Source organism: Myxocyprinus asiaticus, chromosome 9 (assembly GCF_019703515.2).
Source record: "Myxocyprinus asiaticus isolate MX2 ecotype Aquarium Trade chromosome 9, UBuf_Myxa_2, whole genome shotgun sequence".
Classification (NCBI taxonomy): domain Eukaryota; kingdom Metazoa; phylum Chordata; class Actinopteri; order Cypriniformes; family Catostomidae; genus Myxocyprinus; species Myxocyprinus asiaticus.
In genome coordinates this window covers 47,776,462-47,794,087 of record NC_059352.1, presented here as the reverse complement: position 1 = coordinate 47,794,087, position 17,626 = coordinate 47,776,462, and the positions used below count along the sequence as shown (strand labels likewise).

The window sequence follows — 17,626 nt, the reverse complement described above, 5'->3', positions numbered from 1 at the left end:
TAGGTCTCCCTCGTGCCACCAAAACAGCTCTGACCTGTCGAGGCATGGACTTCACAAGACCTCTGAAGGTGTCCTGTGGTATCTGGCACCGAGACGTTAACAGCAGATCCTTTAAGTCCTGTAAGTTGCGAGTTGGGGCCTCAATGGATCGGACTTGTTGGTTCAGCACATCCCATAGATGCTCAATCAGATTGTGATCTGGGGAATTTGGAGGCCAAGTCAACACCTTGAACTCTTTGTCATGTTCCTCAAACCATTCCTGAATAATGTGTACAGTGTGGCAGGGCGCATTATCCTGCTGAAAGAGACCACTAACACTTCAGGGAATACCATTGCATGGTCTGCAACACTCTTTAGGTAGGTGGTATGTGTCAAAGTAGCATCCACATGAATGCCAGGATCCAAGGTTTCCCAGCAGAACATTGCCCAGAGTATCACACTGCCTCCGCCAGCCTGCCTTCTTCCCATAGTGCATCCTGCTGCCATCTCTTCCCCAGGTAAACGACGCACACACAACCGGCCGTCCACATGATCTAAAAGAAAAGACCAGGCCACCTTCTTCCATTGCTCCATGGTCCAGTTCTGACGCTCACGTGCCCATTGTAGGCGCTTTCGGTGGTGGACAAGGGTCAGCATGGGCACTCTGACTGGTCTGTGGCTATGCAGCCCCATACACAGCAAGCTGCGATGCACTGTGTGTTCTGACACCTTTCTATCATGGCCAGCATTATGTTTTTCAGCAATTTGTGCTACAGAAGCTCTTCTGTGGGATCAGACCGGACAGGCTGGCCTTTGTTCCCCATGTGTCTCAATGAGCCTTGGGTGCCCATGATCCTGACGCCGGTTCACCGGTTGTCCTTCCTTGTACCACTTTTGGTAGGTACTAAATACTGCATACCAGGAACACCCCACAAGACCTGCCGTTTTGGAGATGCTCTGACCCAGTCATCTAGCCATCACAATTTGGCCCTTGTCAAAGTCACAGCTTGCCCATTTTGTCCTGCTTCCAACACATGAAATTCAAGAACTGACTGTTCACTTGCTGCCTAACATATCCCACCTCTTGATAAGTGCCATTGTAACAAGATAATAAGTGTTATTCACTCCACCTGTCAGTGGTTTTAATTTTCTGACTGATAAGTGTATAGTAAAATATAATTACTAATATTTTGTATTTTTATTATGTTATCCCATTACATTTATTCTGGTACTTCCAAACCCTGATGATACTGTAGAAAGAGTGGTGTCGTTCATTTTCTTGTTGAATAGAGCTGTTCAGGTTGTAAAGAGAATTAGCATTTTTGAGCCATGGGTTCCCTCTGGATTTTCCTATGGGTTTTTATTATGGCAGTTGTGTATTTATGAGTAAAATAAGCTCTGTGGTAAATATTACTTGAAGATACTTGGACGTTTTTGTCTAGCAACTCGTTGGCAAATTTTATTTTAAAATGCAGCGGCTTCAAAATTCAAATTTGAGGTATACAAATTGATGTCACAGCTGAACATCTCTATTGGTACCAAAGTTCTACTACAGAATGTTGTGCTGTTCGTGGATATATTGGATATGTTAGATCTCTAGTGATATCTGGACTGATGAAAATGTTTCTCACCCTGTTCTTCTGATGCACATATACACAGGCTCAGAAGGAGCTCCTTGACACAGAGTTGGACCTCTTTAAGAAAGTCCAGACAGGAGAGGACACTGCTGAACTCAAGATCAAATACACTCAGCTACAGTTAGAGGTATGTTACCTGGAGACAATGTGACCTTTTTGTTCATTTCCATACTTTTGGTCAGTACTTAGAATTGTTTAACTTAAACAGCATTCACAACACAGGACTTTAGCATTTAGATTGTATCAAACCTGCCACAAGGTGGCACTATAATTCTTCTTAAATTTTCAAGGTTGTATTAAGTCTTAAATTTCCTTCAGGCTGCCAAAAGGGGGCTCCTAACTCCAGGTTGTGGGAGGGGGGCCCACACCAGGGGTCGGGGGGCCCTGAGGAGTCGGGGTCGAGGCACTCGGGGGCGCGGGAGAGGAGCTCCAGCTTACGCTGTGGTGGACCATCGACCCAGAGCTTTAGAGATCAGCGGCTTCAGTGAGGCCGATCGAGTTGACCTGCTGCCTCACTTTGCAGTGAGTTACTTTAAAAGGCACACAAACAAACTGTTTACAATTAGTGGAGAGCATGTCTTAAAGTCATAACTGATGCTCCCATTGTCCTCCAGCAATTCGGAGAGATTGAAGATTGCCAGATTGAGGATTCTAGTCTAAGTGCCATCATTACGTACAAAAGTCGCGCAGAGGCAGAACAGGTACTTATGTACTCTACAACTAATTTGTCTGTTTTATTTTATTTTTTTTTATCAAGATTTTAGGTTAATTTTAAGAATTTCCTACATTTCTCAAAAATTTTACTCATTTTGGCTTTCGCTAATTTGAAATGTTCCTATCTCATGACTAATTTATTTCTAAAAAAGTAAAAGTATTAAATGTAGTCTCTTAAAAGCTGCATGCGTAATAATTAGTGCTGTCGAAGTTACCGCAAAATTCTCTTAAAGCCACATTTATTTAACGCCGTTAATGTGTAATACGACCCTTTGAATAAACCGTAGTTCATGAGAAGCGAGTCAATTCATGCAAACGCCACTAATGTCACATGCATTGCCATCGGGAAAATTGATGGTGGTAGACATTATGCTGAGACCTGTGGCAAGCATTTATTCAATGTAGCATAGAAGTGGAACATGCCTGCAAAGCACAGATAAAGCTGCTAACATTGTAACCTCATTGCAGCAGCAAGACAGCTGCCATTTGAACACCAGCCTTGCACACGGTGCGAGCGCGAGGCGCGGTGTGAGTGCGAAGTGAAAGTGTGAGCACGAGGCGATCGTCTGTGTTCCGCGACTGCTACCGGATCCTTGAATAACGTGTAACATGTCAGTTAAGGCAGCTGGTGGAGTTTCTGGTGCCCCCCTAAGGAGTTGGTGCCCTACGCAGACTGCGTAATATGTGTATAGGGAGCGGCGGTACTAATTACCGGCTAACGGAAACCCTGCTGCTGTCTCCAAGGTTCTGTCACAATGTCTCTGTTTGATAGTGCACTAGCCAATGCAGAAGTTGGTGACATTGCTGGAACCCTGCAGGTAATCTACACTGTCATATTTAATCCCACTAGTTACAATTGTGACCAACGTCTAAAAGGAGTTTTTGATGTATTTTGCACAGAGTTGTCGATTGTAAATGACAATGCAGACTTTGCATGTCTGTCAAAACTCAAATAAGTCCTGTCATAATGCACTTAATTTGAATTGAGTTGTGCTGTGTAAATTTTCTGTTGTTCAACTCTGTTGGAGGGGTAGATTTTGTGTGGATGACTGAAAAATACCTCTGGATGAAGCATAGTATGTCCACTCATGTTTATAAAGATATTGCAATTAACTTAAGTTATAACTTAACTTATTAATTTATTGTGCAATCAATCGCGATTAAATATTTTAATAGTTTGACAGCCCTAATTATAATTATTAAATAATTAGCAAGATGCTGTTTAAAATTGTTTTAGGTGGAGTATAGCATGTCACACTGCAGGGCATGTCATAAACACACTTTCCATGCTGTTACATAGACTCTAAAGCAACTCTGTTCCTCAGGCGGCAATCCATGGTGTCCGGTTAAATAATCAGCAACTACGTTTGGCCTGGCACAAACCCATGCTCTCCCTCAACAGTACAGACCCAGATGAGGCTGAACCCGAGGATGAGGAGGTACAGCTTTCATCACTGTTCATTTAAATGTGTGCTGATTGCTCTGTTTAAATTATGTCTTATATTATTATATTATATTAATATCTTAATTAAATCTTGCATTACATGCCAAAAACAAACAACACATCACATGCCCCACTAGAGAAAGAAATATATTGGACCACTGCTACACCACTGTAAAGGATGCATATCGCTCTGTCCCACGTCCAGCTTTAGGACTGTCTGATCACTGTCTGGTTCATCTTCTCCCGACCTACAAGCAAAAACTAAAATCAACTAAGCATGTAGTAAGGACTGTAAAGAGATGGAGCAGAGCTGGAACTACAAGCATTCTTTGATTGCACTGATTTGAGTGTTTTTGAGGCTGCAACCACAGACCTGGAGGAGCTCACAGATACTGTGACATCATATATCAGTTTCTGTGAGGATATATGCATTACTAGGACATTTTTATCATTCAATAACGATAAACCATGGTTTACAGGAAAACTCAGACAGCTTCGTCATGCCAAAGAGGATGTTTACAGAAGTGGGGATAAAACATTGTACAACCAGGCCAGGAACACACTTACTAAGGAAATCAGAATGGCTGAAAGAAGCTACTCTGAAAAGCTGAAAAACCAGTTTTCAACCAATGATCCTGCATCTGTGTGGAAAGGCCTAAGGGTACGTTTACACAACAACAATGTACTAAAAACTGAAACGTTTTTCCTTTGCGTTTTTGAAAAGTTTCGCGTACAGTTGACAGCGTTGTCAAAACGATCCTTGTTCACACGGATCCATGAAAATGACTAAAAACGCTGTATTATGCATGCCAGGCCAGTAGTTGGCGATGTCACTTTGTAAAGAAACACTACGCACCTGCGCTCATAAGCTTTCTTCCACAGAGCGGTGAATACAAACAATGAAGATGGCAAAAGCATCGAGCAATTTTGTCTGGACGAACGATGAGGTTGATTTATTTCTACAAATTACCCTAGACTATAAAGCACGCCACCTTTTTAAGGACTCCAGCTGGTGATCTCATGTTAGTCTGTTCGCCAGGAGGTAAAGACTAAGTTCTCAAAGTTCATGCCTATAGACTGAACACGTAATATGCGTGCGCATGATGTCATCGTTTTCACAAATTTGCGTTTTTGTATGTTTACATGGAGACGATAACGGCATCGTTTTCAAAAACTTGCACTTTGAAACCCGTTTTCAAAAGTTTGCGTTTTCAGGCCCCAAAACGCCGTTGTCATATAAACGAACAGCCAAAATGCATAAAAAGTTTTCTGATTTTAGTTGAAAACGTTGTCGTGTAAACGGCCGCTAAAAAGCATCATCAAGTACAAGACACCTCCCCCTCGCTCTGTAGAGAGTCAACTATTGGCTGATGAACTGTATGTTTTTTTACTGCAGGTTTGAAATGCCCAGTATCACACCCCTCCCCCGCTCTGATCTTCACTTCACACACGCACCAACACCTCCTGGAACCCCCCTCCTGCTGCTCAGTCTGCACTTATGATCTCTGAGGAGGATGTGTGCCGGGTCTTTCGGAAGCAAAATACTAGGAAAGCTTCAGGCCCAGACGGTGTTTCACCTGCCTGTCCGAAAGTCTGCGCTGACCAACTGGCCCCCATCTTCAATAGATCACTAGAGCAGTGTGAAGTTCCCTGCTGCTTCAAACGCTCCACCATTATTCCGGTCCCCAAAAAACCCAAAATCACAGGACTTAATGACAACAGACCTGTTGCTCTCATGTCTGTGGTCATGAAGTCGTTAGAGAGACTGGTTTTGGCCTACCTGAAAGACATCACTGGACCCCTGCTGGACCCCCTTCAGTTTGCTTACCGAGCAAACCGGTCTGTGGATGAAGCTGTCAATATGGGACTGCATTAAATCTTGCAACACCTCGACAGACCTGGGACTTGTGCAAGGATCCTTTTTGTGGACTTCAGTTCAGCCTTCAATACCATCATGCCTGATCTTCTCTCAACCAAACTGACCAAGCTCTCCATGCCCACCCCAATCTGTCAATGGATCACAAGCTTTCTGACAGATAGGCAGCAGCTAGTGAGACTGGGGAAACTCACATCCGGGACCCTCACTATTAGCACTGGTGCTCTGCAGGGATACGTGCTCTCTTTACTGCTCTTCTCCCTGTACACAAATGACTACATTGCAAAGGACCCCACTGTCAAGCTCCTGAAGTTTGCAGATGACACCACGGTCATCTGCCTCATCCGTGACAGTTACGAGTCTGCATACAGACGGGAGGTTGATCAGCTGGCTTTCTGGTGCAGTCACAACAACCTTGAGCTGAACACGCTCAAAACAGTGGAGATGATAGTGGACTTCAGGAGAAATCCCCCGGCACTCTCCCCCCCAACCAGCACTGTGGCAGCACTGTGGCAGCAGTGGAGTCATTCAGGTTCCTGGGCTTTACCATCTCTCAGGCCCTGAAATGGGACACCCACATAGACTCCATTGTAAAGAAGGCTCAGCAGAGGTTGTACTTCCTTTGACAGCTGAGGAAGTTCAACCTGCCACAGGAGCTGCTGGCACAGTTCTACTCGGCTGTCATTGAGTCTGTCCTTTGTACATCTATAACTGTCTGGTTTGGTTCAGCCACCAAAGCAGACAGAAGGAAATTACAACGGACTGTCAGGACTGCTGAGAGGTTATTGGTGCCCACCCTCCAAGACCTGTACGTCTCCAGAGTGAGGAAGCGTGCAGGTAGAATCACTTTGGACCCCACACACCCTGCCCACTCCCTCTTTGAACTGTTGCCTTCTGGCCAACGCTACAGAGCACTGAGCGCCAGGATATCCAGGCACAAGAACAGTTTTTACCCTCAGGCCATTTTCCTCATGAACAATTAAACTGCCTCAGGACTACCCCATAGTGCAATAATGTAAATACATATCTCATGTACATGCGTTTCTATTGTCACATGACATATACAGTAATACCTCTCAGTCCTATTTGTTATTGATCATCTGTAAAAGTTTCATCTTTGTGTGTTTCGTCATTTCTGAGTCTCTGTTTTCTGATTGGCTGCAGTTTGCAGAGGATTCGCTGGTGGATGATTCTCTTCTGCAGGACGATGACGAGGAGGAAGATGATAACGAGTCGCGCTCATGGCGCAGATGAAGACTTAATCTCCATTCCAGTTGCACTGCATCCCATAACCCGAGCAAGAGCATCTGATCTGCAGTTCTGTGTTTTGAAAATTTTCGTTTTTAACAATCTGATTTACATTTCATTGCCTATTTTATTTTACTTAGAAAACCCTGAGCAGTAAATGCAGTAAAACTCCCATCAAATGGCTGTAAATTTGAACGATTGAGATGTAAAATAACATGAATGATTTGGTTTTTCTCACTCATCAATTGTTTTATATTGTCAAAACATGGACTAACTTTTGCCAGCTACACTTGTTTTTTTATTGGTCAAATATGTTGGCCCAGATTTCTTTTCATCCATTCTGGAAATGTTAGTTTAAGACAAAAAAATTTAAAGATAACTGCAGAGCATTGTTATGACAACATGTTGTACGCATTCCTTGGTATAATCAGTCTGAGGAGGAAGTTGCTTTTGTGTACATATTTTATGTATGAATTTTAATGGTTGTAAGAATTCTTTGCTTCTGGATTCCTCTGCTGGGTTTCGTTTTGAAATGTAAAAAAAAATAAAGAATTGGAATGGTCTACAAAAAATATCAGCTGATGAAAAAAAAAAAAATGAAAAAAAAATTGAGATCTCTGCTTCATTAGCAGCATTGAGAGAAAAAAAATCTGAACAGCTGAATAAAGACCATTTCAAACCCCCACCCCCCCCAATCCTCACAAAAAGAGCACATTTCCAAAAATTATTTGTGTACCATCATGCCAGCAGGTTAGTATGTAGCACAAGCAGCAAAAACAAAGGTAAGCAAAAGTGTTTATTTTTTTTATGATTAAGGTCAGGATTTAAATTTCAGGATAATTGAATTATTGTTTATACCTAAATTCTATATTTACATGCTCTTTTTCTTTATATCTGGATTATAATTTTTTTTATTTACATCTGGAATTTTTGTTTGTTTTAGTTGAATAATCAGTATGAATTGTCAGTTTTGTTTTTTAGTTGACTAATTTTATTAAAAATAAAAAATGTATTTTTAAATATATTCTGTGCATTTTGCCTATTACAGGTCGTGCTGACAGGGACAATGCAATGGCAATACAATTTTAAGGATTAAACTTGAACTACATCAGATCAACATTTCCCAAACATTTTTTGCTTGCCGCCATGTTGCAAATCGGTAAATGCATCCTACGATTACATACTTGATGGTCTCATACATTTAATTGTCAACTTCTAAAAAAAAAAAAAATGTACACTTTTATTTCCTACAGGACACTGAAGCCAGTTTTTACAATATTTGTTGACCCATGATGCCCTCGCACGCCATCCAGGCTCCCTGCATCCGGCCCCCCACAAACCTGGAGCATCACATTTGCATAGTGGAGAACGAATTACCCAATCAGAGCCATAGCAGTCGGTGATGTGGCTCTCCCACCTTGGTGCCTGTCATAGAAACTCAGCTAATTGTGAGAAATTCGATTTGTTCTTGTAGTGTGTCATGAAGCTCAGCTTTACCCCACCATATAAACTTTGCCCGGCCCAGCAAGGGGCCCTTAAATTGATACACTCCCCACCCTCACCCCCTCCTACACGGCCTCATGCCTCATGTACTACTGTCCCAAACCCCCCCACTTCCACGACTGGGACCCAATCTCTCTTGTGTACACTTACATACAGTCCTAAAGTGTGTGTGTGTGTATGCAAGCCCCATTCCTCCCTAGTTAAAATTGACCTTGGACCTCTATCCCAGTGTCATATAACATTTTAATAAGCTTTGTTGGGTCAGTTAGAGTGTTGGTCGTCACTATGGAAATCGGCTAGAAATCAGGACACTTTTTGTGAGATGTAAATTGTGGTTCTTAAATAGGCCTATTTAATCTGAGGGCTACCGCGTCGTGGACCCCCACAGCCCAACTGCTCTGTAATGAAGTGATGTATTTGTTAAGCCTAAAATCACTGTGAGCAGCGCTTACATGAGTCAAACATGTTTCCTGCTGAATAAGCCGTGTAATGCATTTATGGCAGGAAACATTGGCTAACGAGTTTAGAGTGTGTCGGAGAGCTTCAGCTAATGCGTTTACACTGGCCCTGTCATTTGTAAAGACTCTTTAATCTGTAATTTGTGTCAGTAAGATAAATGGGTTTATTTTTTTTAACAAGTGAAGTAAATGATGTGTGACTGAGAAATTAGAATCAAGAATATTTTATAGGAATAATTTAGCCAAAACTTAAAATACTGTCAGTTTTTGCTCACCCTCATGTCATTGCAAACATTACAGTGGCAAGAAAAAGTGTGTGAACCTTTTGGAATTACCTGCATTTATGTATAAATTTGTCTTAAAATCTGGTTTGACCTTACAATAATGAACAAAATTTGTTTTAACTATTAACACACAAATTATTGTATTGTTCATGTAGATGTAGTGTAGGTTGGAAAAAGTATGTGAACCCCTAGGCTAATGATGTCAACAAAAGCTAATTAGAATCAGGAGTTGGCAAATCTGGCATTCAATTAATGAAACAAGTTTGGAGGAGTGGGTTAGAGCTACTTTGACAAACATTTTGAGTGTGCTGTTCACAAGAAGCATCTGCTAACGTGGACCATGCCTCACAAAAAAAAGAGATCTCAGAATTTTTGCTTTGCATGAAGCTGTAAAGGGTTACAGAGTTATCTTGAAGAGCTTAGATATTAATCTGTCCACAGTTAGACAAATTGTCTATAAATGGTGACGATTTAGTACTGTGGCTACTCTCCCTAGAAGTGGCCATCCAGCCAAGATGACTCAAAGGGCACACTGCAGAATGCTCAATGAGGTAAAAAAAGAACCTTAGAGTGACAGCTAAAAACTTGAAGGAAGCACTGGAACTGGTTAACATCTCTGTTCATGAGTCTACTATACAGAAAACATTAAACAGGCATGTGTCCATGGCAGGACACCACGTAGGTAGCTGCTGCTTTCCAACAAAATCATTGCTGCATGCATGAAGTTTGCCAAAGACCACCTTGACACTTCACAACACTACTCGAAAAATGTTTTGTGGACTGATGAAGCTAAGGTTGAATTGTTTGGGAAGAACACGCAGCACTACGTATTATCCGAACACCAGGAAAGAGTATAATTGTTTCTGACTTTGATGAAAATTAGATCAAAGTTATGACCAATTAATTCAGAAAATCAGCTCATTCCAAAGGGTTCACATACTTTTTCTTTCTACTGTAGTTTATTTATGAAGAGCGTATAAGTTTGCTTATAGCTTTGCTTATTACAAAGTAATAAATGACAACAAAATTAAAAGTATCACTGAAAGTTACAAAATGAAAAAAAGTTTTGCATTTGTTTAAGCGGCTTGCAGAAAACATTTGGCTAAAATTCAAGCAAATTCCATGTATTGCACATTCTATCAAAGCAAGAGAAAAACAATGTGATGAATATATTATATTATCAGTGAAAAATAATTGAAAATGTGGTCTGTTCCTCACACAAAGCTATCATATGGTTTCAAAAGTCTTGGAATATAAAGCACAAGTAATGTGAGTGCAGCACATACATCATCAATTTCTCCTTTTGTGTTCCAGGAAGTATTCCTATAAATTATTGAATTCAGTTTAAAAGGTGTGAAATTAGCATCAAGACAGTCTTATAATGATATTCTCTGTATCTTCCTGATTTGAGTCATTGCTGCTAATTTAATGTATGCTAAATCATTATGTGGCCTAGAAATATCAATCTACATATAACCCAAATTCAGTTCTCATGAAATAATTTAAGTGTCATTTATTCATATTTGTTTCAGTAAAAAAAGCTGCAAAAGTTCTTGTCTGTTGGTTGTTTCTCTGTGTTAATGGTATGTGAGGGGTGACGGTGGCTTCCCCCTGCCCAACCTCTCATACCCTCCTGCCAGTGCAGAGAAAAACTCTTTAATATTTTATGTGATCACGGGCTTCTATAAGTAAATTTCAGTCCCCGGCAAGTTCAGCCAAAACATGATTAATTTAGTGTTTATCTCCGACATCCTTTAAAAAACAAAACCCCCTCAGCCAGACGCACCGAGCTCAGTATGAGACTAAATCTCCAACTCTACATCATAATACAGGCCCGAGGAGAAATATCTGATAGGGCTGCATTTTTTCTATTTTGGATATCTGAGAAAAGGGAAGAATTGGTTTCCGTGAACTGGGTTTTATACCACTCAATATAGAAAACAGAAACACAAATCAAGCAAAAGAAAGTTAATTTTAGTTAATTGATTCAGAAAAGGACCTAATCCAGTGCACACCCACTTTTTCAGGGTTTTTCCCATTCGTTTTTTCTATAGGGATTTCATCAAATAATTCATAAAAGAGCCATGACCCAAACCAACCAGCTCTAAGGTGAATCACAACATTACAAACTTTGTTTTTAAGCAAATAAAAAAGTATTTCAAATTTGGACAAATGGAATGTGTACTTGACGTCTTAAATTAAGGAATGAACTCTTATGGGGGGCCTGGGTAGCTCAGTGAGTAAAGATGCTGACTACCACCCCTGGAGTCGCGAGTTCAAATCCAGGGCATGCTGAGTGACTCCAGCCAGGTCTCCTAAGCAAACAAATTGGCCCAGTTGCTAGGGAGGGTAGAGTCACATGGGGTAACTTCCTCGTGATCGCTATAATGTGGTTCTCGCTCTCGGTGGGATGCGTGGTGAGAATGGCGTGAAGCCTCCACATGCGCTGTCTTCGCGGTAACATGCTCAACAAGCCACGTGATAAGAAGCACGGATTGACTGTCTCAGACGCGGAGGCAACTGAGATATTTTCAGTGTGAAAATATAAAAAAATTATTGATTTAAAGTTGTTGACTATAAGTATAGAATCAATATATTTTAAGTATATTTAAAAATATCCAGATATATCAAAATATGTAAGTGGTTTACTAACATAGGCAGACCGACTCAATTACTGGCAGAGGCTGCAGAGCTCTTTTGGTTCATTTTGTTTTTGTGTGATTCTCTGATTGGTCCATCTTTCTGTGCTGGATCATGGGAAGTGTAGTTCTTCACTAGGCATTCCCCTATTTAATGCAATTTTTAAAATGTGAGTGGAAATAACGCAGACTGATGATTACAATAGAAGCATATATATCGATTAACAACCTCTGAGCTCACGGCAGGTTTTAAAGGTTCATATTAGTGCTGTCACAATTAACGCCTTAACGCATGTGATAATTTAATATGTTTAATGTGTAGATTTGTTTGAAAACTAACGCATTAAAAAAATTTGACATTAGATTCTGGCATTTTATTCAGCTCTGTGTGAGTCCGAAACACATCACAAACACTTCATTCCGTGTCAATGATCAAGTGATAGAGAATGGACCTCGTACAAAAAAAACCCCCAAGTACTTTGTGTCCTTTGTAAGGTGTAATATAATTACCACAGAAGCACTTCAAGTCTTAACTATCACCTAAAAGCCGAACACACGATACATAACACTGATGAGGGCCTGCTGCGGCCAGCTAGCTGGTTGGAGTTCTCCCCTGGAATGTCTGTCGATGCGCAGCTTAAGGTTCTAACAAGTTAAATTTTTACACAGTTGCCGCTGATCTTTCCGAGCATCAGCTAATGATTGCAGGACAATTCGGATGTAGTATCATTACGTGGGCAGCGCCAGCGCTAAAAGCAGAACAAGACGTTGGCCGTTTTTGGAATGGCATACTAACATACTACTCTTACTATTTCTGCTATACATGCATATGGCAGAAGCAGTAAAAGTATTAAGCATTTCTGAACTCGACTGTTCTTTGCACCGCCTTCCATGTAATGATCAAACTTCAAAGCCAGCATTTGACACTGGCGTTGAGTGGTGCGTTGATGCAGCTTCACTATTGCTGTAGCCAAGTGGATAGCCACAGCCTGCTGGCAGATTAATTAAAAGTCCTTAAATGTGGAGGATGAAGGTTTAAGAGATTTAATGCGCATTGCAATGAATACGCAACCTATGTGGACTAGTTCTTTTAATTAGTCAACCTTCCACTTAAATGGTTAATGTTACTTGAATTAGTGCTTTTTTTTTTAGTGCATTTCTATCTTAATACTGTGAAATGCTTTATTTGGAAAATGTTAATAAACATTGTTACATTTTGTTTTCTTTCCTAAGAAGTTCTAAACACATTTTGACAGGAAAAGAAGTGTATATAAAGTCAAATTTCAGCACTTTCAAAATCTGCAATTAATCATGATTAACTGTGAAAAATCATGTGATTCATCGCGATTAAATATTTTAATCGACTGACAGCACAAGTTTATTCGTTATTGTTATAATCAATCCCCTATGGAAAGCATGAATGGGATATTTTACTTCCGGAACCCGACTGTTGTGCTAAATACTAAATTTCATCAAAACCAAAAATGCACTGTATACCTAAGGCTGAATGAATCTTTGACAAAAATTTCAAATTCCCATTAAGCAGTTTGAGTTTAATTAAATGCAGCAAAAAAAAAAAAAGTATAAGATGTATAAGTGATTTTAATAGTGTTTGTAATAACAGATTACTGTAGTTGTGATTTGAGCTTGCTCGTCATCTTTTTCCCGTCGTGTGCGACCTGTCAAGAGTTGCTCTATCCGTCTCACTCTGGTGCTCTGGTAAAGGTGCTGACAAAAGCTCTGTGGGTTTGAACTCTACACTGGCCTTGTCATGCAGACAACTGCCCTCAGCTGAACCACAAATCCCAGATTCCCCAACAACACGGCAAAATTAGCTCCATAAATCAGACAGGCTTTTGGGAATAGTCCCTGTGTTGCCGGGGGCGATGGACCATCCCACATACTGGTGTCAGGGGTGCATGAATCTCAGTGCCACAGGACTCAAGACTGCGGGCAGATCTAGCCATCACTTATTAAGTTAAAAATACTCAAATGAAGTCAGTGTGAAACACATGAGCAGGAGCTTCCAAAAGGTTCCTGTGTGCATAAATGTACACAGATATGTAAAGACTATTTTTATGTCATTCTGCTTATTGCTGATGAATTAAAGGCTATTGACATACTATTATCATATTTGTGTAGTACATCCAGAGAAAAATGGAAATATAGAATTTGCACAAGGACGTATAAAAACATACATTTATTGAATGCTTAACATTCCTCTACTACTTCTCTTTTCTTTTGTCTTTTCAGTTTTAATTGTGTGCCTTTTATAGTTCTGTTACTGATCACTGGATGGCAGTGTGCTGCAAATATATTAATCACATTATTTTTCTCTGGCTTTTATGGAGCGTGTAATACATGATGTAATTTGATTGAATGTTAGATAGAATTCCACAATGATCAAAAATTTTATGAATTGCCATTGTATTTTATTATATTGTAACTAATAGCAGTGTTGGGGAAGCTACTTTGAAACTCAAGCTTCCCAAACCACAAGCTACTCATAATTTCAAGTAGTCAAACTACTGTCAAGCTACTTACTATTGTAATAAAGTAGTTAGCTACACTACAAGCTACTAACAAAAAGTTGCTAACTACATTTAAGCTATTTAAAAAATATATATATTTTCAGATATATAATTAATATACACTTAAAAAAAAAACTAGAAAACACCCTAATTTATATAACTGAATAAGACTAAAGTGATAAACAGCAGCAAATAAATATTTTGCTTAAAAAAAGAAGGCAAAGTTCCTTTTAAGGCTACACAGGGCTCAAGTTAATAAGTAAATCATTTATGTGAATTAGTTCGTATACATGAACCATCCGAAAGAACTGACTCACTAAAATTAATCGTTTCAAATGCTAAATATAAGGGAATTATTTTAACTGGTTTATTTACAGTACATAAACTGGCCAAAAGAGACAATTTACTTCAGTGATTTGGATGTCGCAGCACTACATGAGAGAGGAAGGTTTAGGTGAGTGTTTTTGATTACTCGCTTCACTTTTGTTCCGTTCAATTGCTCCAATGCTGCGTTCACAATACAGTGTGACAATTAATTTAGTGTTTTGAGACACTACAGCACTACTCAATGGAAATTGTAGGTTGTTACTGTAAAGCTACACTATTTTGAAAACAGCTGCACTTCTGTCATGCTACTGAAAAATGTTAAGTTAACAGAATTTCAGTTGCAATTCACAGGTGTGATTAACCTTGATGATCATTTTGAGAAACATGTTTGCTTAAACGTTAGCCCGAATGTTTTTGTGAGTCACTTAAACAAATCCAGTGATTTGTTTTGTCAATGCATAATGTTCGGGGATGCTATTCATTGCCATTACATTTTATTACATTGTAATTAAGACATAGTAACCTTTATAAGCACCCCATAAACAAAGAAATTAAATAAAACCTTGAGCTGATTTGTGTTGTCTAACCATTTGATAATATTTTCACAAACACAATTTCAGTTCTATAACCATGTTCATGCACATGTGTGATTATTAAACTTGTTGATTGTTTTGAATGTTAGCCAGAATTTCTTTGTAAGTCACTTAAACAAATGCAATGTTTTTCATCCATCTGTAATGTTTGGTGATGTTATTCACTGTCATTGTTTTATTACATTGTAATTAGCTTATAGTAACATAGTTATAAGCTCCTCATTAACTAAAGAAATGAAATCAAAACTTGAGCTGATGTGTTGTCTAACAATTTGATATTATTTTCACTAACAGAATTTCAGTTGCTCTAAACATGAATATGCAAATGTGTGATTATTAACCTTGTTGATTGTTTTGCTATATATGTTTGCTTAAATATTTGCAAGAATGTTTTTGTGAGTGACGTAAACAAATGCAATGCTTTGTCAATGTGTAATGTTCGGTGATGCAATTCATTGTCTTTATACTTTGACATTGTAATGAACATATAGTAACATAGTTATACGTTGGTCATAAACTGTAAAGAAATTAATTTAAACCTTGAGCTTATTCTTGTTGTCCAACCATTTGATATTTTCACAAACACAGAATTTCAGTTGCTCTATAACCATGTTCATGCACATGTGTGATTATTAACCTTGTCGATTGTTTTGATATACATGTTTGCTTGAATTTTAGCCAGAATTTCTTTGTAAGTCACTTAAAAAAATGCACTGCTTTTCATCCATCCGTAAAGTTCTGTGATGCTATTCATTGTGTTTTATTACATTGTAATTAAGATATAGTAAAATATTCATAAGCTCCTCATAAACAATAAAGAAATTAAATAAAACCTTGTGCTGATTGTTGTCCAACCATTGGAAATTATTTCACATACACAGAATTTCGGTTGCTTTATAACCATGTTCACGAGTGATTATTAACCTTGTTGATTGTTTTGATATACATGTTTGCTTGAATGTTAGCCAGAATGTTTTTTGAGTCACTTAAGAAATGCAATACTTTTTGTCAATATGTTATGTTCGGTGATGCTATTCATTGTCATCATACTGTATTACATTGTAATTAGCATATAGTAACAAAGTTGTATGCCTATTATAAACTATAAAAAGGGTTACACTTTATTTTACAGTGTCCTTGTTACAAGTACTGATTATTACTAATTAACAGCATGTACAGTACTTACTATAGGGTTAGGATAAGGGTTTGGTTTAGGGTTAGTTGCTTTTAATTAAGCGTAATTTACTGTTATTACTATAGTCGATATATGTAATATCTGTAACAAGGACACTTTAAAATAGTGTTACCAAGAAATAAATTAAAACCTTGAGCTGATTCGTGTTATCTAACCATTTGATAATATTTTCACAAACAAAGAATTTCAGTTGCTTTATAACCACATATATACACACGTGTGATGATTATTAACCTTGTTGATTTTATTTATATATATGTGTGCTAAATACTAAGATGTGTTAAGCATTGGTGGCATATGTGTTGTGCAGTTAATGAAAACCCAATGATGTATTGACAGTCTGATTTGCACAGATGTGAGGTGACAGGCTGTAACGAAGGTTAAAAGATGTCAATTTAATTATGGGTCAAAGGTCACATTGCTTTACAACCATTTTCTGGAGAAAACAAGACAGATTTGAATTATCTCAAGTTATTTAGGTGCCTCATGTTGCCATAAATGGGAGGAACAATTTAAGAAACTTGTGGGATATAAACACAAAATCAGTTTGTGGTCATTTATCAAGGAAACCAATCCCCCAACTCCCAATAAAGAGCTTTTTTCAATCATATAACAATTAAATAATTATCATGGTCATTTTAGAAAGTTTTAATCACTTTCTTAATAACTAACCTTTTTTTTGTTGTTGTTGTTTTGTTTTTTATACTTTCTACAGAAATAATTACCCTCTGTTTTATTTCAGGCAGATGTTGTTATAACACACGTGGTCAGTACAGCACAATTCAAAGGATCAATCCTGCTACATTTCTTGTGTAAATTCTGAGTTGAAATAAAGAGACTACATCAGGACCCTAGGGCCATTCAACATCCCCCTACAGCCCAAAGCACTACTATCTGTAAATTAGCTGACTTTGTGACCCTGCCTGTAATTGCATTAGTTTATCAATGTAGCCGACAATTTATTACCCCCAACAATAACAGCACATGCACAGCACTTGTGTGTGAGATCTCACACCTTACACAGTAATTAGAGGGAAAAGGATGTGAAGACATGCTCTTAATGCTTGTGTTTTTGAGTGTGGTGGTACATGTCTGCGTAAGGTTCTTTGTTAATTTAGCATATACCTCAGTACAGACTTGGTGGCCCATGGATAGACACACCAGATCTATTTCCTTTTCTCTCAGTTTTCATCAGAGA

General features: G+C 38.8%; 1 protein-coding gene and 1 long non-coding RNA gene across 3 annotated transcripts in view; one reads left to right on the top strand and one right to left on the bottom strand.

The window, feature by feature from the left end:
- The window catches only part of LOC127446080 (RNA-binding protein 26-like), a 29,969-nt gene extending 22,376 nt beyond the window's left edge, over window positions 1–7,593 (top strand). For both annotated transcript variants that reach the window (XM_051706729.1, XM_051706728.1), the window contains exons 18-22: window positions 1,639–1,743; window positions 1,935–2,138; window positions 2,231–2,317; window positions 3,656–3,769; window positions 6,815–7,593. In XM_051706729.1, coding sequence (XP_051562689.1) covers window positions 1,639–1,743; window positions 1,935–2,138; window positions 2,231–2,317; window positions 3,656–3,769; window positions 6,815–6,904 — 600 coding nt within the window. In that variant the 3' untranslated portion in view covers window positions 6,905–7,593. The remainder of the gene's footprint in view (window positions 1–1,638; window positions 1,744–1,934; window positions 2,139–2,230; window positions 2,318–3,655; window positions 3,770–6,814) is intronic.
- A 3,522-nt stretch (window positions 7,594–11,115) lies between these two features.
- On the bottom strand, window positions 11,116–16,211 carry LOC127446081 (uncharacterized). The gene is made up of 2 exons (XR_007898143.1): window positions 16,158–16,211; window positions 11,116–15,298 (listed from the first exon to the last, which is right to left on the bottom strand). It is a non-coding gene; the product is annotated as an uncharacterized LOC127446081 (long non-coding RNA).
- Window positions 16,212–17,626: the final 1,415 nt, after the last annotated feature.